Source organism: Elephas maximus, chromosome 19 (genome assembly GCF_024166365.1).
Source record: "Elephas maximus indicus isolate mEleMax1 chromosome 19, mEleMax1 primary haplotype, whole genome shotgun sequence".
NCBI classification, from domain to species: Eukaryota; Metazoa; Chordata; class Mammalia; order Proboscidea; family Elephantidae; genus Elephas; species Elephas maximus.
Window position 1 is genome coordinate 31,199,842 of NC_064837.1, and position 20,509 is coordinate 31,220,350.

General features: G+C 40.4%; 1 protein-coding gene across 12 annotated transcripts in view; it reads left to right on the plus strand.

Moving 5' to 3' along the window:
• The window catches only part of SYNRG (synergin gamma), a 76,703-nt gene extending 56,206 nt beyond the window's left edge, over positions 1-20,497 (plus strand). For 8 of the 12 annotated variants that reach the window (XM_049859106.1, XM_049859110.1, XM_049859114.1 and 5 more), the window contains 8 exons: positions 18-611; positions 1,916-2,079; positions 2,936-2,989; positions 3,501-3,597; positions 5,614-5,762; positions 14,884-14,994; positions 15,354-15,389; positions 16,434-20,497. In XM_049859106.1, coding sequence (XP_049715063.1) covers positions 18-611; positions 1,916-2,079; positions 2,936-2,989; positions 3,501-3,597; positions 5,614-5,762; positions 14,884-14,994; positions 15,354-15,389; positions 16,434-16,565 — 1,337 coding nt within the window. In that variant the 3' untranslated portion in view covers positions 16,566-20,497. The remainder of the gene's footprint in view (positions 1-17; positions 612-1,915; positions 2,080-2,935; positions 2,990-3,500; positions 3,598-5,613; positions 5,763-14,883; positions 14,995-15,353; positions 15,390-16,433) is intronic. The other 4 variants (XM_049859109.1, XM_049859117.1, XM_049859108.1 and 1 more) reach the window with 3 other exon arrangements.
• The last annotated feature ends 12 nt before the right edge of the window (positions 20,498-20,509 follow it).

Here is a 20,509-nt window from a genome sequence, read left to right on the forward strand (position 1 = left end):
TCTTATTTCCCTTTCAGATATAGAGGACTTAAAATATGCTGCTTTTGGAACCTACAGTAGCAATTTTGCAGTGAGCACTCTTACAAGCTATGACTGGTCAGACAGGGATGAGGCCTCTCAGGGCAGAAAACTCTCTCCATTTGTCCTCTCAGCAGGAAGTGGATCCTCCTCAGCTGCCTCAATTCTTCAAAAGAAAGAGACTTCATTTGGCAGTTCTGAAAGCATCACCATGACATCTCTCTCCAAAGTAACAACCTTTGCGAGTGAAGATGGTCTTCCAGAAACTACATCTCCGGCGTTTGCCAGTTTTAAAGATGGAATACCCCAGGCCAGTGAGCAAAAGGACTATGAAAGCGGAAGCTACAAAGATTTCACAAGTCAGGACCTGCCTTCAGCAGAACGGAGCCAAGAGGTTACATGTCCAAGCCCAGCTTCTAGCGGCACTTCTCATGAAACCCCAAAAGAATGTTCGGATGACTTTGGAGAGTTTCAAAGTGAAAAGCCCAAAATTAGCAAGTTTGACTTTTTACTGGCCAATTCACAAAGCAAAATGAAATCCAGTGAAGAAATGATCAAAAGTGAGCTGGCGACCTTTGACCTTTCTGTTCAAGGTAAGTAGCTTCAATGTAGACTTTGCTATCCTGGTTTCTTCCACTGAGATGTTAGATGTCCTTTCTCAGGAATAAAAGTTTGGTCCCTGGTTTAGCAGGAAATAGATTTCTTGACCTTTGAGAGAACGGCCTGTTAGCGATAACTATAAACAGATTTCCCTTACGTACAATTCTGTGAATTTTAGCACACATGTAGTTTTGTATAACCACCATCACAATCAGGATGCAGAACAATTCCATCACCCCAAACAACTCCCTTATCCTCTCCTTTGTAGTCATACCCTTCACCCACCCCAACCCATGGCAACTACTGTTGTTTTCCATGACTGTAGTTTAGCCTGGGGAAAAAAAAAAATTTCCCTGAGACTGAACTGAAGTCAAATCACTATTCCTCAGAAAACTCCTTTGTGGGTTAAAAACAAACAGAACATAGTCTGTTGTTCATTGGCTTATTGGTGAGGTGTGTGGAGCCAGAGGAATGCATTTGATGTACTTGTGGACAGGTTAGCTCTGCTCTTATTCCTGGCTATAGACTATGTTCTGTGGTCCAGAGGCTGCCATGTAGATCTAGATCCAGCCTGCAGCTCAGTTTTAATTGCCCACACAGAAGTTTTTTTTTTTTTTTTTTAAGGTTGAAGCAGTTGCCAATATTTAAAAATCATGAGAGATTACATAACCTGGATTTCTAGCTTTTCTTGAAAAGTCATTATATCTGTCAGTACTGGGCCTGCATTCCCACCTCTTGACTCTTAAAGCCAGAGTAGCAGTGCCCCTTTAGGTTGGGCAAGCTCTCCCCAATTTACCACAATCCCCACCACTCCCTATCTTCAACTGGGCTACTTCAGTCATTTACTTTACTTGCCTGGTCTCTGTAGGCATTTGAGTTTGCCTCTTCTGCTTTAATCCCATCCTGAAAGAAGGGATCATTGATCACAGATTGAAAGAATATTTAGGAGCTCAGTACAAATTCATAACTAATGACTAGAAAAGCAATACAAGTCTTATGCAGTGATGTTTAGAAAGTCACTTTTGTCCTCCAGACTCCAGTGATTCTGCAGTTAAAGTTCTGGAGGAATCAGCGTAGATCAGAGAAGAGTAATGGAAAAAATTAAAGGCAGGGAAGCCAAACAAGAGGAAGGATTGCAAAGATCCAACATGTAGCTTCCCAGGCAGAATGAATGAGAATTGTGTTTCTGAATGCCTTGTGACATAAACACCTGAAGAAGGGCTGTGTTGGCAGGGAAGAGCCTCTGCTTGAACTAAGCTGAGTGACTCAGACCTTTGGCTGTACTCTCCACTTGCAGGATCTCACAAGAGGAGTTTGAGCCTTGGTGATAAAGAAATAAGCCGTTCCTCTCCTTCTCCGGCTTTGGAGCAGCCTTTCCGAGACCGTTCCAACACTTTGAGTGAAAAGCCTGCTCTGCCTGTTATCCGTGACAAGTACAAAGACCTAACAGGAGAAGTGGAGGTAAGCAGGCTGGCCTTCCACAGGAGCCAGGTCAAGGGCACCAAGGGTCCCAGTGAAATGCCTTCAGCTTTCACCTGGGAAAACGAGGGGCAGAAAATCTCAAGACGCTGGGCATAAAATGTGTATTTAAAGTGAGAGAATGACATTAGTCCTAGATGAAAATACTTCCCAGATGTGGCATCTACTGAAAGTAGTTAGTGACCCTAAAATTGAAATGTTTCATGGGACTTTATGAGGAGAGAAGTATTTGGGAAATTCTTTCTGAGCATTTAAATTTTACCATCTTAAAACCAGAATCAAACCCATTGATGTCAAATTGATTCTGACTCATAGTTTCCCATCTTAGTGAATGTTAAAACCTCAAAATAGGGGAGGGAGGGAAAATGTTCTGGGTCTTCTAACTATTTATATTTGCTTCATCTTAGTCCCATGCTGGCTTCCTTCTGCAACCAACACCCTTAACTCTCCTCCTGCCCCCATCTTTATCACACATTCACATGCATCATAACCGTGGGGCAGAAAGCCAGTGGTTTGATGTTGACTCTTGTGCTAGACACCTACACGGTTAGTACCTTAGAAGAAAGGGTTATACCGTTACTGGCGGAAAGGAGGCAACATTTAAAGAGGGAAACTACTATAAACCATTTCCCTCAGATTTACAGGCCACGTGCTCTGAAGTTACATTTATTAGTCATTTAAAATAATCATTAGTAAGTTCAAAAAGATAAACTGGGCTTGAGCTAAAATAATTTTAATAAAAACAAAGTCTTCCAGTGCTCCTTGAATTGACAGAAGTCATAAATAAAGGATCCCAGGCGTACCCATTTAACCCAGCTTTTTTTTTTTTAATTCACAGGAGAATGAGAGATACGCTTATGAATGGCAGAGATGCCTGGGGAGTGCCCTAGATGTGAGTATGTCACTTGTAGTGTTCACACCTATGTAAGTGCCGTCTTGTGCCATTTTGTCTTCTCCTTGGTTCATTTGAATGGGTAGAGGCAAACTTGAGGAGAGCCTTCCCTTGATGGCCTTGTGCAGCCTGAAACTATGAAAAGTCGTCCACTGTAAGTGAGACTTCTTTCGCATATATAGTAGCAAACTCTGGCTCCATTGTCACTTGTGCCTTCATCTCTCATTGTGTTTAAGAAAAAACCAAGTGCCATCATTAACTCTGCCTAACTTAAAATAATGTTTAAGCTGGGGCATCTCTGTCTTTTGTCTTCCAAGGAAAGAGAGGATTGTTTCTTCAAGGTTAAAATTAAATTCTCAGATTTGTTTCAGCGTAATCATATACATACATCAGTTACTTATGCTTTTACATACCTCTTGGCTTTTTGGTCGGTTTTCTACTACTAATTAATAAATTGATTTGCAATGACTTTTCTCAGTTACATGAGGTGACGTGATTTCATTTCTTGTAGGTCATAAAGAAGGCAAATGATACCTTAAATGGCATCAGTAGTAGTTCTGTTTGCACAGAAGTAATTCAGTCAGCCCAAGGCATGGAATATTTATTAGGTATGTTCTTTTATATTTTAGTTATTTAAAATCATGGCACTTTGCATTATTTTCAGTATCCCCTTATGTTAAGTATTTTAATCTAGATCTCTGATGCCACAGACGACTTCACTTAGTAGCATCTGCACTTGTAGATAAGACGCTTAAGTCACAAGCGGTAACAACTATGAGACTTAAGGCCTCTATGGCTAAGTTTTCTAGTCCTTGTTATACACATAATAGCAACAGTATAAAATTACATCTGTGTTACTGGTTTATCGAAGAGTCTGAACTAGGTGAAGGATAAAAATGAAATCATTTTGTCTCCAATCACTGCCTCACCATGCTCTTTGGATTCTTTCTACCCATTAATGACATCACCAACAGATTCCTTAGCTTCCTGGCCTCCTTCCGCTCTTAAACATCCCAGTCCATTTAAAACCTCAATCTCTGTCCAATTCAGCATCCTAGCCCTCCTCAAGCTTGATCTTAGCTGTGGCCCCATGTGCTGGACCCTCATCTTTTTCAGATCTTTTCTCAAATATCACCATCTAAGTGAGGTCTTCTTCCCTGGCCTCACTTTCTCAAAACTGTCTCTCCTCTCCCCACCCCCTGACACTGCCTGTACCCTTCCCTGCTTAACTTTCTCCTTAGCCCTTACCTTTAATATTTTTTTTTTCAATCTTGTTTATAGTCTCTCTCCCTCCACTAGAATGACGCTCCAAGGAAGCAAAGATTTTGGTCTGTTTTGTTCACTGCTGTGTCCCCAACACCTAGAATAGTACCCAGCACATAATAGGCACTCAGAAATATTTGCTGACTGATTGAATAGTGAAGGCATGTGGTCTCTCCTCTACTCTGCCACCTCACTCTAGTTCCTCTTTTCCTGCCCAAACAAGCCCAATTTTGTTGCAAAGCAGATGTTCATCAGGAAATAGGGAACCTGGCCTTCCTTTCTAGTAGGTTTCCTAATCTCTGTGGGAGATTCTCTTAGAAGCCCCCACATGGCTTAGGGTGGGCAACAACCCCTGCCCTTCCCCTGGGGAAGGAAGAGGAAAAAGTCACAGTGCCCTACACGGATTGGTGACATACCCCTTGCAAGATCCCCTGTAATGCCTCCAGTCTTCTCTTTAAAGGCTAGGGTAAGGGGATTGGGGACATGGGGCTGTGTCTGGTGGCTGTCTTTAGAGTGTAAAAGTACGTGGCATCTATCGTCCTTGCTTGAAAAGTTCAGCCACAATTCAGAGATCACAGGATAAGAGCCGTCTGCATCCTGTGTCCTATGTAAAGATACATGAAGCCACAGAGTTTATAAATTGTTGGAACTTTAGAAGGATGAGGTATTTCTAAATTGCTTTGTGATGATACTAACATTTAGATTCTTTTAAACTTTCAATATTCTTGTTTTCAACCAGTTTAATGGGATTTCCCAAATTCAAACAGATGGGCTTATTAAGAATTTAGGAAAAAAAGAGAAAGCTAATACTTGCATAACACTTACTGTTCTCTGGGCACTGTTCTAAGCCATTTACATATATTAACCCATTTCATCTTCTCAATAACCCTTTGAGGACGTACTGTTATTAGCCCAGTTTTCCAGATAAGGAAACCGAGGCAGAGAGAGGATAAGTGACTTGCCCAAGCGTACATAGCTAGCAAGTGGCAGAGCTAGGAATTGAACCCAAGTAGTGTAGCTCCTGGTGGTGCAGTGGTTAAGCATTTGGCTCCTAACAAAAAACTCAGGAGTTGGAATCCACCAGCTGGTCCTTGAAAACCCTGCGGGGCAGTTCTGCTCTGTCCTATAGGGTCACTGTGAGTTGGAATTGACTCGACAGCAGTGAGTTTGGTTTTAGTGTAGCTCTAGAGCCTGTGCTCTTACAGCAGCCTTGAGGGGTGGGTTGGTCTCGAGGAATAGTAAGGTCACCTCTGTCCTTAATTCCAACAAAGATACCAGCAAATAATAATGCTGCTTGTTGTCTTGCTTATCTCATTCTCTACACTTTCAACACCTAACCCTCTACTCTCTTGCTCTGTCAGGTGTCGTTGAGGTATATAGAGTAACCAAACGTGTGGAGCTGGGGATAAAGGCCACCGCAGTGTGCAGTGAGAAACTCCAGCAGCTGTTGAAGGACATTGACAAAGTGTGGAATAACCTAATCGGCTTCATGTCACTCGCCACACTCACGGTAAGCCCACTAGACGGTTTAGCAGTTGCTTTTCTTTCCAGAAACCATGTTGTAAAACAGGACATACATTCCTGCAGTGGCACTTATTGGAATCTGAAGGTACCTAGCGGTCCATGTCATGTTAAAGGAGAAGGATGACATTTGTGCAGTTAGTTGAACAGTTCAAGTTGGCTTCTGGGGAGCTCCAAAACCATTGTACCTAAATTAAGAGGACAGGAAAGCATGTACTCTCTTTCTACATCCTTCTTAACTCACATACATGTATGCATGTCTTGCAAACTGTGGATTTGAGTTCCTCCCTTTTTACCTCTAGTTATTTGTGTTCTCTGTGTGTCCTTTGGAGCCCTGGTGGTGCAGTGGTTAAGACCTACAGCTGCTAACCAAAAGGTCAGCAGTTCAAATCCACCAGCCGCTCCTTGGAAACCCTATGAGGCAGTTCTACTCTGTCTTGTAGGGTCGTTATGAGTCGGAGTCAACTCAACGGCAATGGGTTTGGTTTGGTTTGTTTTTTTTCTGTGTCCTTTTAAAAGCTGTATGCTATATAACTTGTTGCTGTACTGTAGTTTGCTTAACCTCTTTACCTTTATTAGGCTCTTGGATTGTTTTCATTATTTCCTATTATGAATAGTTCTACTCTGAATATCTTTAAACAAATGACTGTTTCTTCTTCTGGGGATATTTTCCTCAAAGTGGGGTTCCAAGGTCAGAGTGTGTGCATGTGTGTGCACATGTACGTGCATGCATGCGTATGTAGCTCTTATTCCATTGATTATATGGTTTTCCTGATAGCTTGAACTAGTTGACTGTGGTACCAGCAGTATATAAGTATACATTTCTCTGTACTGTGTTCTAGCTTTCTTTAAAGATTTCTTAATTTAACAAGTGTATGATTCCCTAAAGTTGTTTGGAATTTACATTTCCTTCTTTTCTGGAAAAGCTGTGCAGTGTTCCAGATGATAATTTACTATTCCTGTTTCTTGTTCACATAAACTGTTCATCTCTTTTGATCATTTATTAAATGGAATATGACTATTGACCTTATACATTCATAATAATTTTTTAATATATATTGGATAGTAAGCTTTTATCAGTTATTTTCTTCCCTCTTCTATTACTGTCTCTTTTTACATTTCATGGGGCAAAGCTATTTTATTTTTATATATTCATACGTATCTCATTTGTCTTTTATGATATCCTTTATTTCCACAATAGTCAGAAATTTATCTTCCTTCCACAGCTGGAATAAATATGCTATTCCATTTGCCTCACTTTTCTTTTCCTTTTTTACATTTAACTACATGGCCCATCTGAACAGGATTGCAGCCATGTGGTAGGAAGCAATTCTTATTGCACTGTCCTGATAGCCAGGTGAATACCCAGCTATTCCAGCAACATGTCTTAAATAGCAAATCGCCTCACCATTGTTACGTTGCTTCTGGTTTGTAATATTACGTTCTTAAAGAGTTTAAATCATTTTCTATTTTGTTCCCTTGGACAGTTTTTCAATTTATAACCTAAAATCATACAGCATGGGTAATTATTTTTCAACAGTATTGTTCTGGCCAGTACAATAAGAAATGAACTATAAATATTTGAAAAGAGACAAAATTATATTTGATAATATGAAATACTTCTAAATATCTGAATTCAAGGACTTATATTTATTGAGTTTGGCAAACATTCATAGCATTCCCACATATTAACAATAGTTAGAAAATATAACAAGCTGGAAACTTTATTTTTAAAAATGTATTACATCACTCAGGCCCTCATCCCTTCTGAGCTCTCAGATAGGGTTACTGGTTCCATTCTTCATCCTCTATAAGTCTGGTCTGCACGCCACTACCAGACTGTTCTTTCTCAAGTGCAAATTTGATCATGTCATTTAAATCTCATTTAAAATCCTGCAGTGGGCTCTCATGGTCTTCAGGGTCAAGTTTAAACTCCTTTAGCTCAGCACATAAGGTTTTTTTCTGTCACTTGGACTGCCCTTGCCTCTCTGCGGCTGTTAAGCTGCTTTTGCCTCAGGGCCTCTGCATCATTTTCTCCAGAGGTCATCCCTAGCCCCCTTCAGTCTAAATTAGATGTCGCTCCTGTGTGTCTCCGTAGCGCATTGCTCCGTCATAGCACTTAACATGCTTGTTGGTAATTGTGGGTTTCCTTGTCTCTTGCCCACGAGCTTCTCAACTCCTTAAAAGCAAGACCGTGTCCCTTATTTCTTTATTAGAACACTAATAAGGTATTCCCACAATGTTTGGTGGGACTTTTTAGTGTTTTTGTGTATGTGTGTGTTTTTGTTGTTGTTTTTTCTTCTTAGTATTTTTACCTTGAGACATGATGGAAAAATCTTAGAGGTACACATCGAAAAATAAGACCTGATCATAGTTGATAGTGAAGACAACCTAACCAGAAAGCTCTGTCTGACAGCTAACATGGAAGCTGCGGTTCTGTGAGTGTGGCACACTGTACTTTTTGTTTTACACTCTTTTGAACTATATGATTTTTAAAAAAACTAGGTACCATGCATTTTTTTGTACTTGTTAATTTTAATAACTGGATTACATTTTTAAAGGAAATGGATGAGGAAAATGAAACAGGTAAAATGAGAGTAGGGAAGATAAGATCAAGCCAGAGATGAAGCTACGTGTACAAAACAGCCATGCTTTTTAAAGTGCTTGCATTTGCTAGGGGCGGGCTGTACAGTTGACCTTAAACTTTCTAGGAATTGATATAAAGAAGACATGCTCAGTTTCATGATTTACTGTGTTCATAATATAAAAATAAGCCCAGTATTAAGGAGAAGTGTAATTATTTCTGGTACTAATATCAGAAAGAAATACCTTTTATGGGTTCTTGTAAAGAGAAACTGTAATGTAACCAACATTATCTTTTAAAATATCCTTTCAATAACTAAAGCAACAGGTTTCATTGAGTAGCTTCTTATAATATCTGTCGATATAGGCAGAACGACATAATTCCAAAGAACATTTTAATGAAAGTCATCCTAAGTGTGGAAGAAATAGATTAAGTGGTAAACTAGGAAAAAGCGTAGCAATACATACTGACAATGGCCCCATGTCTTTGCTCTTCGAAGAAAGCATACAAGTCAATTACAGGTAAGCATTAATTCATATTAAAACAAAATTTCATTTTTTACCTAAGAATAGGCCAAATTTTTGTTTGGTTTGTTTGTTCGAATCCTAATAGCATTGATGTGGTAAAATGTGGACTATACATTAAGGAAAAAACCAAAAACCATTGCTTTTGAGTCAATTCCGACTCATAGTGACCCCATAGGACAGAACAGAACTGCCTCATAGAGTTTGCAGGGAGCACCTGGTGGATTCGAACTGCCGACCTTGTGGTTAGCAGCCATAGCGCTTAATCAACACAGTGGTTAAGAATTCAGGCTGCTAATCAAAAGGTCAGCAGTTCAAATCCACCAGTTGCTCCTTGAAAACCCTGTGGGGCAGTTCTGCCCTGTTTTATAGGGTCACTATTGAGTCAGAATCTACTCAATGGCAACTCGGTTTTTTTTAATACATTAAGGGAGAAATATAAATTGGTACCACCCTATGGGAAGGGGGTTTGGCAATGCATTTCCTCTTTACTGTGAACTCCTTGAGGGCAGGGACCAAGACCACATTTTGTTCATCTTTTGGTTCTTGATCAGAATACAGTGCTGGGCACTGCATAAACACCCAATAAAAGTTAAATGAATTAATGGAAGGACGTACAAAAGTTTGGAATAGTTGACTCAGTGATTCTACTTCTGGGAATACTTCCTAAGTCAACACATTTAAATAAATACAAACCCATAAAAAGAAGGATGTTAAATATACAACATTGTTCTTTTCTTAACTACTATGCTCTGTTGGCTTCTTGAAATGGGCGAGTGGTGTGGGTAGAATCAGAGAGGTACAAAACTTTTTTCTTGGGGAGTGGATGTGGGAGTATTTAGCATTAGAGTTAATGAGATGAAGCAAGAGGAGAGTATACTGGCAGCACTTGATATAATCAGTCAAGTTCTTTTCTGTACATTCCCCCGGTGACCCCCCAGAACAGCTTAAAAGCCTTCTTTCCATTAAGATTGTGAGGTTTTTGTTTTGGTGGCAGTCAGTTCTCATTGTAATTAGCACCTTGAAAACTAGATAAACCCTCAAATCAGCTACCCATGTCTTTTTTTTTTTTTTTTTGTGCTTTAGGTGAAAGTTTACAGAGCAAGTTAGTTTCTTATTAAACAGTTAATGCACAAATTATTTTGTGGCATCGGTTGCCAACCCCTCAACATGTCAGCGCTCTCCACTTCTCTACCCTGGTTTCCCTGCTTCCATTCATCCAGTTTTCCTGTCTCTTCCTGCCTTCTCATCTTTGCTTTTCAGCTGGTGTGCTATTTAGCCTTGTATACATGCTTGAACTACGAAGCACATTCCTCAGGTGTATTATTGTTTGCCCTACAGACCTGTCTAATCTATGGCTGAAGGGCGAACCTCAGGAGTGATGAGTACTGAGTTAAAAGGGTGTCCAGGGGTCCCATACTCTTGGGATGTCCTCAGTCTCTGCCAGACCAGCAAGTCTGGTCTTTTTGTGTGTGTGTGAATTTGAATTTTGTTCTACATCTTTATCCAGCTCTGTACAGGACCCTCTATTGTGATCCCTGTCAGAGCAGTCAGTAGTGGTAGCCAGGCACCATCTAGTTGTGCTGGACTCAGTCTGGTGGAGCCTGTGGTAGTTGTGGCCCATTAGTTCTTTGGACTATTCTATCCCTTGTGTCTTTTGTTTTCTTCATTCTCCGTTGCACCAGTTGGGAAGGGACCAGTAGATACATCTGAGATGGCTGCTCACAAGCTTTTAAGACCCCAAACACTACTCACCGAAGTAGGATGTAGAATGTTTTCTTTATAAACTATACTTTCCCACATTATAACCATGTCATTTCCTCTTGATAACTGGTAGGACCTCAGTCTATAGAATTTACTTGAATTGTCCACTGCATGAAGAATATAATACAGTCAACAGAGGCAGTATATGGTATGATTTGTCATGAAGAAGCTTGTACTTTAACAGAACTGATAAGAATATACTCATAAATGTAAAAGACATACAAACCAACATCTATGTAATTCAATTCATTTATAACAAAACTACATAGACTCTGAGTACTTTGGATTAGAGGCTTAAAACATGGGGATTGTTAATAGAGACAGGCAAGATTGAGGTTGTATAGGCAGCCTTCAGCCCTTTACACCATCACTTAGTTTTAGGTAGATGAGTTTCTTAACACCAAATTGCCACTGTCAGGCACTTTGATTCCAATAACACTGCTACCAGTAGTTAGCATTTATTTTTTACCCGTGACCTGTGGGCACTGTGCTGTCTGCTTGCGTTCATTCTCATTTAATCTTGGTAACAGTCCTATGAGGTCAGTAGTATAACCTTCATTTTTAGAGGTGAAGAAATAAGGGCTCAGAGAAGATAAAACTTGCCTGAACCTGACAAGCCTGGGGTTTGAATCCACATCATTGTGTCAGAATCCTTTCTCCTTGCTATCGTGTTTATTATTTCCAGCTTCGAAGATGCTGAAAAAGCCTTGTTCCTTCCCGCGAAGGCTCCATGAAATGAATCTGATCAAAAGGCATCTATCTGCCTTACTTTTCTCCGGTGAAAAGTCCCAGACTGTAGTGCTGCGTCACAGCTGTGGTGCTAGGCTAAGGAAAGTGGAGTCTACAGTCTTAAACTCCAAAGCAAACACAGCTCTACTCTGACACATATGGGGCTGCCATGAGTTGGAGCTGGCGCCATGGCAACTGGTTTTGTTTTGCTTTAAATGTTTATTTAGCTGGAAGTTACGCTGGCAGAGTTTTATGTCACTCTCTTGCTTTAGGACTCCTTTTATCCACGAACTAAGACTCCCTCTTGTGGTGAAAGAATATCTCCTCTGGGCACAACTAGGAAGTTCTTCCTTTCTCAAGAGGGAAAAATCGTGGATTTTAGTGAGATGTGATGCGCCCTGAATGTCAGCTCCCTGAATAAATTATTATTTAAGATTTTATTTTGTGGATGTGGATTGGAGCGTGCTAGGTTTGGAACAAAGAAAAAATTCAATCCTGAAAAACAACACTAACCCATTTTTTGCTATTTAAAATCCAAGAAAAGAGAAAGGAATGTTACTGTGCTGAAAATCACACAAGCTCTTTGATTCCAGTGTTATCCTCAATATAATACAAATTCCTTTGTTCCGCCTTTCAACTGGAAATAAGTGGTGAATTTCAGAGTAAAACTTGCTTCCAATTACTATGACATATCAGGAAAACAGATTATTTTCTAATAATGATACCATTTTTGTCATCCTACCAATTTATACAGTGTTTTAGAGACAGACTGTTCACCATGGTTCTGCATGGCTGTCCTCAGTTGACAGAAGGGGGAATGTTGTAGGCAAAGCAGTGACCTGAAAGGATTTCCCACTGTAATACCTGAAACCTGTGACTATGTTACCTTACATTGTAAAGGGGATTTTGCAGATGTGATTAAGTTAAGGATTTTGAGATGAGACTGAGATGGACTATCTGGGTAGGCCCAGTGTAATCACACACACACACACATCCATTGCTGTCAAGTCGATTCCGACTCATAGCGACCCTATAGCACAGAGTAGAACTGCCCAATAGGGTTTCCAAGGAGCAGCTGGTGGATTTGAACTGCCGACCTTTTGGTTAGCAGCCAAACACTAACCAGTACACAACCAGGGCTCCCTCCTTATGAAAGGAAGGCAGGAGACTAAGATTGAGAAAAAATGATGTGATGATGGATACAGAAAGAGAGAGAGATTGTAAGATACTATGCTTTTGGCTTTGAAGATGGAAGATGGGACCACAAGCCAAGAAGTGCAAGTGATCTCTAGAAGTTGGAAAAGGCAAGAAAACAAATCCTCCCCTAGAGCCTCCAGAAGATAGAGTGACCAACTGTCCTGGTTTGCTAGGGACTGGAGGATTTCCCTGGACATGAGGCTGTTAGTGTTAAAACCAGGACAGGCCTGGACAAACTGGGACAGGTGGTCACCCTAGTCTACTGTATCTTTAGGGTACAGATGCTATATAATGGTACTGCTGACATTTCTTGCCAAGTGACATACATTAATAACTTGAAATTAGCCATTGTGGGACTATTTACACCATGGAAGTCAGTCAGCGCTACAGATCAGGGCTTGATTCACTGTTTCATTGATTGTCTAGCATTTAGAAAGTGATGGAGAAAATGCAAATTAAACTTAAAAGTGTATTATGTCTGTAGCCATTACATTGTGAATAGCACCAAAAAATGGAAAATACTCTATTCAGTATTTGAGAGCTGTTACCTGATTCAGCAAAGAAGTCACTCACGTCTTTGACAGATAAGTGACGTTCTGAAATATGTCTTTGTTATTTCACTATTACCCATACCCCTATTATATGGAAAATTTTTATCACCCTGTAAATTTCCCTGTGTACCTTCCCAGTCAGCTCCCCACCCCAAAGCCATCACTGATACGATTTCCATTATTATAGATTTGCCTGTGCTAGAACTTTCTATAAATGAAATTATATGGTATTATGTATTCTTGTGTCTGGCTTCTTTTACTCAGCATAATGCGCTTTAAATACATCTGTGTTATTGTATGTGTCATTAGTTCAGTCCTTCTTATTGCTGAATAACATTTCACTGTATAACTATACCATGGTTTGTGTATCCATTTTCCTGTTGATGGACACCTGCGCTGTTTCCAGTTTGGGCTAACATGAATAGAGCTGCTATGAACATTTTTTGTACAAGACTTTTTGTGGACATATGTTTTTGTTTCTGTTAGATAAACTCTAGGAGTGGAGCTGCAGGCTCATAGAGTAGATGTGTGTTCAACTTTTAAGCAACTGAGTTTTCCAAGATTGGTACCTGCCCTTTAAATCATGGTGTAACACTCTCCATATTTCATGGGTTTGTTGTGAGGAATAAATTAGATAATGCGCGTAAAATACTTAGCAGAGCGCTTAGCACAAGTAAGTGCTTGACTTATTAGCTGTTGTTTTTGTTCCCTGTCTCTAGCTGAGGACGTCCACATCTCTTGCCCTTGAGCACTAGGCCTACATATCCAACCACCCATGTACACAACAGCTGAACTTAGCTGTCCTAGTTGGACCAAACTGAACTCATCTCCTCAGCCTCACTCCATCCCCAACCTGGTCCTCCTCTCAGGTACCACCTTATGGGGAATCCTCTCAGCTGCCCTAGCACATCACACAGGTCATCCAGCCCTTTGATCCTGCTGCCTTAACATCTCTTGCATGTGTTCGTTTCTCCATTCTCCACTGTTGTTACCTTAGCTCTCACCCGCAGTCTCTCTCTCCGGGATCACTATAATACCCTTCTACAAGGCCCATGCCATGAGGATTGCCACCCCCAATTTTTGCCTATGCTGCAACCAGAGGGATCTGTCCCTAATACAAACTTGATTCTGTCATGCTCCAGTTAGAACCCTTCATGGCTTCCCAGGATAGTCTCAACCCCTTGTATTCCTTTCAGAGCCATCCACACTCCAGCCTCATCTTTTACCTCCTCCCTCGTACGCTTGGCTCTCACCTGCTAGATTTCTTCCCACACCTGGTCTTGTTTAGAGATCTTTATCTGGGCTGCTTGTTTTACACAGAATATTACAGTCTCCCCTATCTCTTCCTACTCCGTCCCTTTACCTGAGTTACATCAGAATTCAGCCAAGACATTCCTAAATTCTAGGATGCATTCTCTAACTTTAGGCTTCTTCCCCCTCGGTTGGGGTAAGTGCCCATTCTTTGTGCTCTGGCACCCTGTACTGACCCTTAGTATGGCTCTTGTGGCCCTCTATTGCCTGATACCCACGCAGCTCCCACCCTAGACTGTGAGTTCTCAGAAGACAGGGACCATTTCTTGCTCAAGCCTGCATCTCCAGCACTAGAACTTAAGTGTTTGAGAAATTAAATGATTGTATTGGCGATTCTAGAAAATGTCCTTAATTTGCCGCTGGACCCACTGGGGTCTGATCACTAGGGGGTGAAGCAAACAGTGTCTGGAATTGCTGGGTTCTTACCTATTTGTCTTGTCATCCTCACAGCCAGATGAAAATTCACTGGATTTTTCCTCCTGTATGCTCCGCCCTGGGATTAAAAATGCTCAGGAACTTGCTTGTGGGGTGTGCCTCTTAAATGTGGACTCCAGGAGCCGGGTAAGTCAACCTGCTTGCGCCAGGCAGGCGGCAAAGTGCTGCTCTAAAATGACCTAGGAGATAACCTTATCTAGCTCACTTCCCTGCAAGGTCTGTGACCAGAGGTGGGATTTTATAAAGCCCAGAGGTGAGCTGACCATAGAAAAAGATAGTTCTTTCAAAAGGGCATTGGGGTAGGTGTATAGGCAAGCTGTGCTGATCTGCCCTTTCTAATGAGCATGCTATTTGCATTGTACCTGCAGTACGCTGTGCACAGTGGGGCTGGTAGAGAGAAAAGGTTCAACCTGTAAGTATTTGTTTGGAGGCAAGAGGCTCTGTTCTGGGGATTTTGTTGACTTACGGTTTCAACGTTATTTCAGAAAGAAGAGAAGCCTGCAGAAGAACATCCTAAAAAAGTATGAACCGGTTACACATTATCTTAGCGTCTCCATCTTAACTTTGAGTGTGGAAGGCAAGTCGGATGATTCCGCTGCCGTCTGAACCGTTCCAATCATGAATCCTTTACTGAGTCATTTTTGTTCCCATAATGTTTGATTTAATCAACTAACATGTCTGTGTGGATCCACTTCCGTCATGTTTGCATGTTTGTATCTCACAACTGGCTTCTGGTGTTGCGGTTATTTTTCTCTACAAGGAGCAGGGTAACGGAATGAGCAACTTCTGGAAGGCTGAAGTTGTATAGTGGCACACAGAATGTGATCAAAGAGCTAGACTACTTCAGGATTTGGCCATTAGCAGACAAAAAACAAATTGTTTAGGTTGTAGAGTCTTGTTTTATTTATTTGTAGTGCTTTTAGAAAACTAACCCCAGGAAGTGGCTGAGTTCTGGGCCACTCGTCCCTGGCTCACTGTAGCTTACCTGTAAGCATTATTCATCTGGAGCTAATTCTTATGTGTTTAATGTTCTTTTATTTTTTACAAACCCCGTATCTTTTGAACTTTTTAATTGTGTCAGACAAGTTAACAGCTCCCACTGGTATTAGACCCTAAGAGTTTTTGTCTGTTGCTTTCTAATTCTCTTACATTTTTTCTTTGAGGATAGGACTGTAGTCGGCCGCAGAAATTTGAATGCATAAAAGACGTTTAAGGGATTACATGTTATAATTCCTTAGGGAAGGGCTTCCTTCAGCAGAATGAGGGATAAAATGACCGGCAGCCCTTGGCTATTTTAGTTCCCAATGTCATGAAACCCCCTCCCCCATAGCCTCCATCTACTTTTTCTATGAAAGATTTAACCTTCTTTTGCTGAAACTAGGCTTAATGGTAAAGATTTATTAGCAGCAAAAAACTTTCTCACTTGAATTCCTATAGCCACCTGCTCAGCTTCTGTGTGTGTGCCATTTTGGCCTCAGACTCTGGAGAGGGGAACGTGTTGGTTGCCGATCAGCACTTTGGTGCAGAAATCTGACTTGCCCCATGTCTCTGTTTATTTCTGGCAGGCATTCAACTCAGAAACAGACAATTTCAAGCTGGCATATGGAGGGCACCAGTATCATGCCAGCTGTGCCAACTTCTGGATCAACTGTGTTGAACCAAAACCTCCTGGTCTTATCCTGCCTGATTTGCTCTGAAAAGCTCCTCTGTGAAGCACCAGCCAGTTTTTTTGTTTGTTTTTCCATCACACCCCAGGGGGTGACAGGGACCAATTAACAGAATGCAAGTATTGCAAAGTTCATCTTTATAAATCTATATGAAGAATTCCCCAAAAGGTAGGAGGAAAAAAAAAAAAAAAATCTGTGGAGGTTCCAGCCATTCCTGCAGGCACTTTGTCCCCTAGATTCCACCGCCAGTCTCTGGAATTTGAGATAAAATTGCCCTGTCCAAAATGCATGTGGCACCAGAAGTTTGCTAATTTATCTCAAGTTCTCATGTTTTAAAATATGGACCACAATTTTCTTTATCTAAGGAACAATTGCTGCTGCAATATTGAAACTGTGAAGAATTGATATTCGAAGAAAAATAAGTTATGATTGTAGGACTGGAATTGGCAAAACTGCTTCAAGCCAGTGCTTATTTATATCTAGAACACTTACTGTCCTGTGAAGTAGAATGCATTTATCTGCATGTAGTTTGTTAATACCTGACATGAATAAAAAGGGAGAAATGTGATTAAACTCATGCTTTTACCTTTTTATAGAAAAATTCTCCTCTCCATTGGACGATGGCAGGTGGGTGCGGGCAGGTTTCTCAGCTTTACTCTCACAACTGAACCAATTCTGTACTTTCCTTCATTTCTAAAATGGTCAACTCAAGAAAACTTTTCCCTAAAACATACCTGGGAGCTTTGCAGTGGATAAGAAAGTTTATTTTACAGAGGCCCAAGTCCTTGTTTATCAGGATCGGTATCTTTCCCTTTAGAAGCCCTCACTGAAAACCTTCTGTTTTACATCACACACAGACTTAACATGGTGTTTTTTTTCAGACAAGATTTGGAAAGGCAACTGACAGAAATATCTTTGCAGTGGTTTCTCTCTACATCTCCAAAGATGACCAGATAGAGACCAATGCTGCTTGTCTTTGCAGTATCCATGAGAAACCTGCAGGTTAATTCAGGGTTAGAAGGTGGAGTTCCTGGCCTAGTGAGGAGAATGGTAAGACGTGTATTTATGGTAAAGGTACATAGAAGCAGCACTGAATTTTAGGAAGAAAAGGCTCATGCTCTCTGAATTAGGGAAGTTTCTTTACTGTTAAAACTGAATGCATAAAATAAAAAAAATTTTTCTAAGCCAACAAGTTAAGGACTGTATTGGAAGAACATACCGATGTTAGGAAAACATTTCTCTGAACTGTCAATTATGTACTTTATAGAGAGATTTTGAATCTCGTATGCTTCACTTTGTGTGACTTGGGCTTTCTGCCTTAGACTTAGTTTGTATTTGTGAGCTGAAAAAGGTGGTTCTGTCCATATAATTGCTGCTTTCACATAATTAACTAATTTTTCCATCTTGTAGGACAAAACATGAGGGAGTACGCCTTTCTTCCCTCTTACACTTTTTCATCCATCTTCTCCAAGAGAGGTGTAGAACAGTTTCATTAAATGGTTCTTGGTGAGGCTCTTGCTTTGCCTTGTTGTGTGCCAGAATGCACAGAGAAGCACTGATGACATAAATCTCTTCTTATTTGCTGCAGATGACACCATTGCCAGGTATTAATGACTGAGACAGCTGTCTCAGAATTGTCACGTTAAAGCCTTTGCCCTCTGCAGGGTTAGTGGGGTGTTAGTGTCAACAGAGGCAGACAGGTTTCCAGCAGGCTCTCCTGGGGGCCTCTGTGCTCCGTGTCATCCAGAGCAGCACCAGTGTTTCACGTGGCACTAGACTTCGAGCAGGTTTCTAATTGGTCTTAAAAATCCCATAATGGAGTCATGATAACAGGCTCTCCCACCACGATGTCTCACAGTTGGACAGAATTCACATTGCTGAGACATTTATTTGCAAATGCTTTATGGACTGCAATTCTCTGACAATGGGCGGTATCAGTGACATTTTCAAAATATATGTTCACCTGTTAACCAGCTTGATTTCCATTCCTAGGTCTGTTCAGAATGTCTCAAATAAAATTCCTAAGTATAATTTCTGCTGACTTGTATGATAGGCTTAGTCACTTGGAAGGTGCGAGAACATTCAGCAGACATCAACAAAAAGCCTTTGCTATGAAAAGTATTCACTACTTTTAATATCTGTTTAATAGGGGAAGTGTTTTATGAGATACCACCCATAAGGACTGGGAGAGTGCGGAATACTATTGTGCTGATTTTATTTATATCCGTTCATTAAAATGATTCAGTGTTGCGTTTAGCTTCACCTCAGCTCTTGTTAGCCAAGAGCCCAGTGTCCTTGGAAACAGTAACCAAGGTTACTTATTACCATACTGTGTATTGTGTTAGGCAGCTTCACCCCATTGCCTGAGTGGCGATTAAAAGCAGTTTTCTTTTTTGGTACTTTATTTTGCCTTTTAAAATTTTATGGCTCAGTGTGTAATTTAATTTTTGTCTGAACATGTTTGAGATAGAAGAGGTATGGGGTATAGGGTATTATCCATGCTTTATTTTTCCCATAGCTACTAGTTAGCATTCCGTATGGATTGCATCTTTTAAATTATTTTGTGTAGATGTATTTTTTTGTTTTCTACTGAAGGATGCTTTCTAATTTCTGTTTACGTTTAAAAAAAATTCTAGGGCCTTTATGTTATAGCAAATTTGAGATACTTGCTCTGCACTGGGGACCACTACAAAAATCCCCCTATCATCACCTTTTGGGTCATACGCCTTCCTTTGTGACCAGCTAATAAACACTTTGACATTTTCAAAGACATGCTATCCAGGATGGTATATTATAGCCTGTTGTCAGCCATTCCAGCAAAGATTGGAATGAAGGGTGAAATGTGTTTGGCCTCAGTGGTTTTTCCTAAAGTTACGTAGTATTTCTTTAGAAAAGTATATACCAAATAGCAATATGGCAAGTCCCCTCCTTAACAAGGCCAAGCCCAGGAAATGAAGCTTAACTAAAGCATCTTTCTGGTGAAAATGCCACTTTACAAATACTTTTCTATCAAAACACCATTATAATAAAAGTGTACTTGATTCCATTATTTATATTTTGATGTGATTATCCTGTGACTTTTTAAAAAAAGTATTCATGTGTAAGTGACATCTCATTATTTTGTAGCCATGGCTGTATTAACCAAGGAATGCCATGAAAATGGGTTGTCTTTTGTGTTGTGTGGTGTGAAAGTTATTCCTGTATTTTAAAAGAAAGTGGCTTTTTTCTTTGGTTTATATTTTAATAGTTTCCATAATTGACATGTTTAGACATTATAACGCTTGGCCTGTAAAATATTTTGTTTGTTCTGAAATAACCACTTGCTAAACTTCACTGACAGTGAAAAACAAATGTAGAATGTCACAGCTACTAGACTTTCTCTCAGTCTTTTCCCTGCTGGGTCATAGATGCAAATGACGAGGATGAACAGGGGCCTATGCACTTAGACTAGAAAGGTAGAAGGCTTCCCAAGTGCTAAGAACACTCTCAGTAACATCCAAATAGTGATGTTTACTAGGACTGCTACAGGAAAATCCCCTTAATTACCAGGAACATCTGTCTTTGGGTGGGTTCAAATCGCCTGCCTTTGGGTTAGCAGCCAATTGCAAACCACTTGCGGTGCCAGACTTGAAGTATGTGTGCATACTAAAAGAAGCTTCCTGGATTGGTTCTGATCATGTGCTGATTATTAAGAACTATTAGTAACTTCAGATCTTCCTATTTAGGCAATAATTCTGCAGGTTTATAAACGTGAGCAAATGGTGTAAAACAAGAAAAAGGGAGACTATAGATGGAAAAACATTGCCAGCAACTAGGTAAACTCTGGGATATAATTTATATGCAGGTACTGGCATTACAGTTATGGCTTCTTGACATAAAGGACCAAAAAACTAGAAAATTATTCCATGGATACAACCTACCTGGCAAATGAAGTAAAATAAAGCAGTGCTGTGGCAGTGGTTCTACCGTATGGG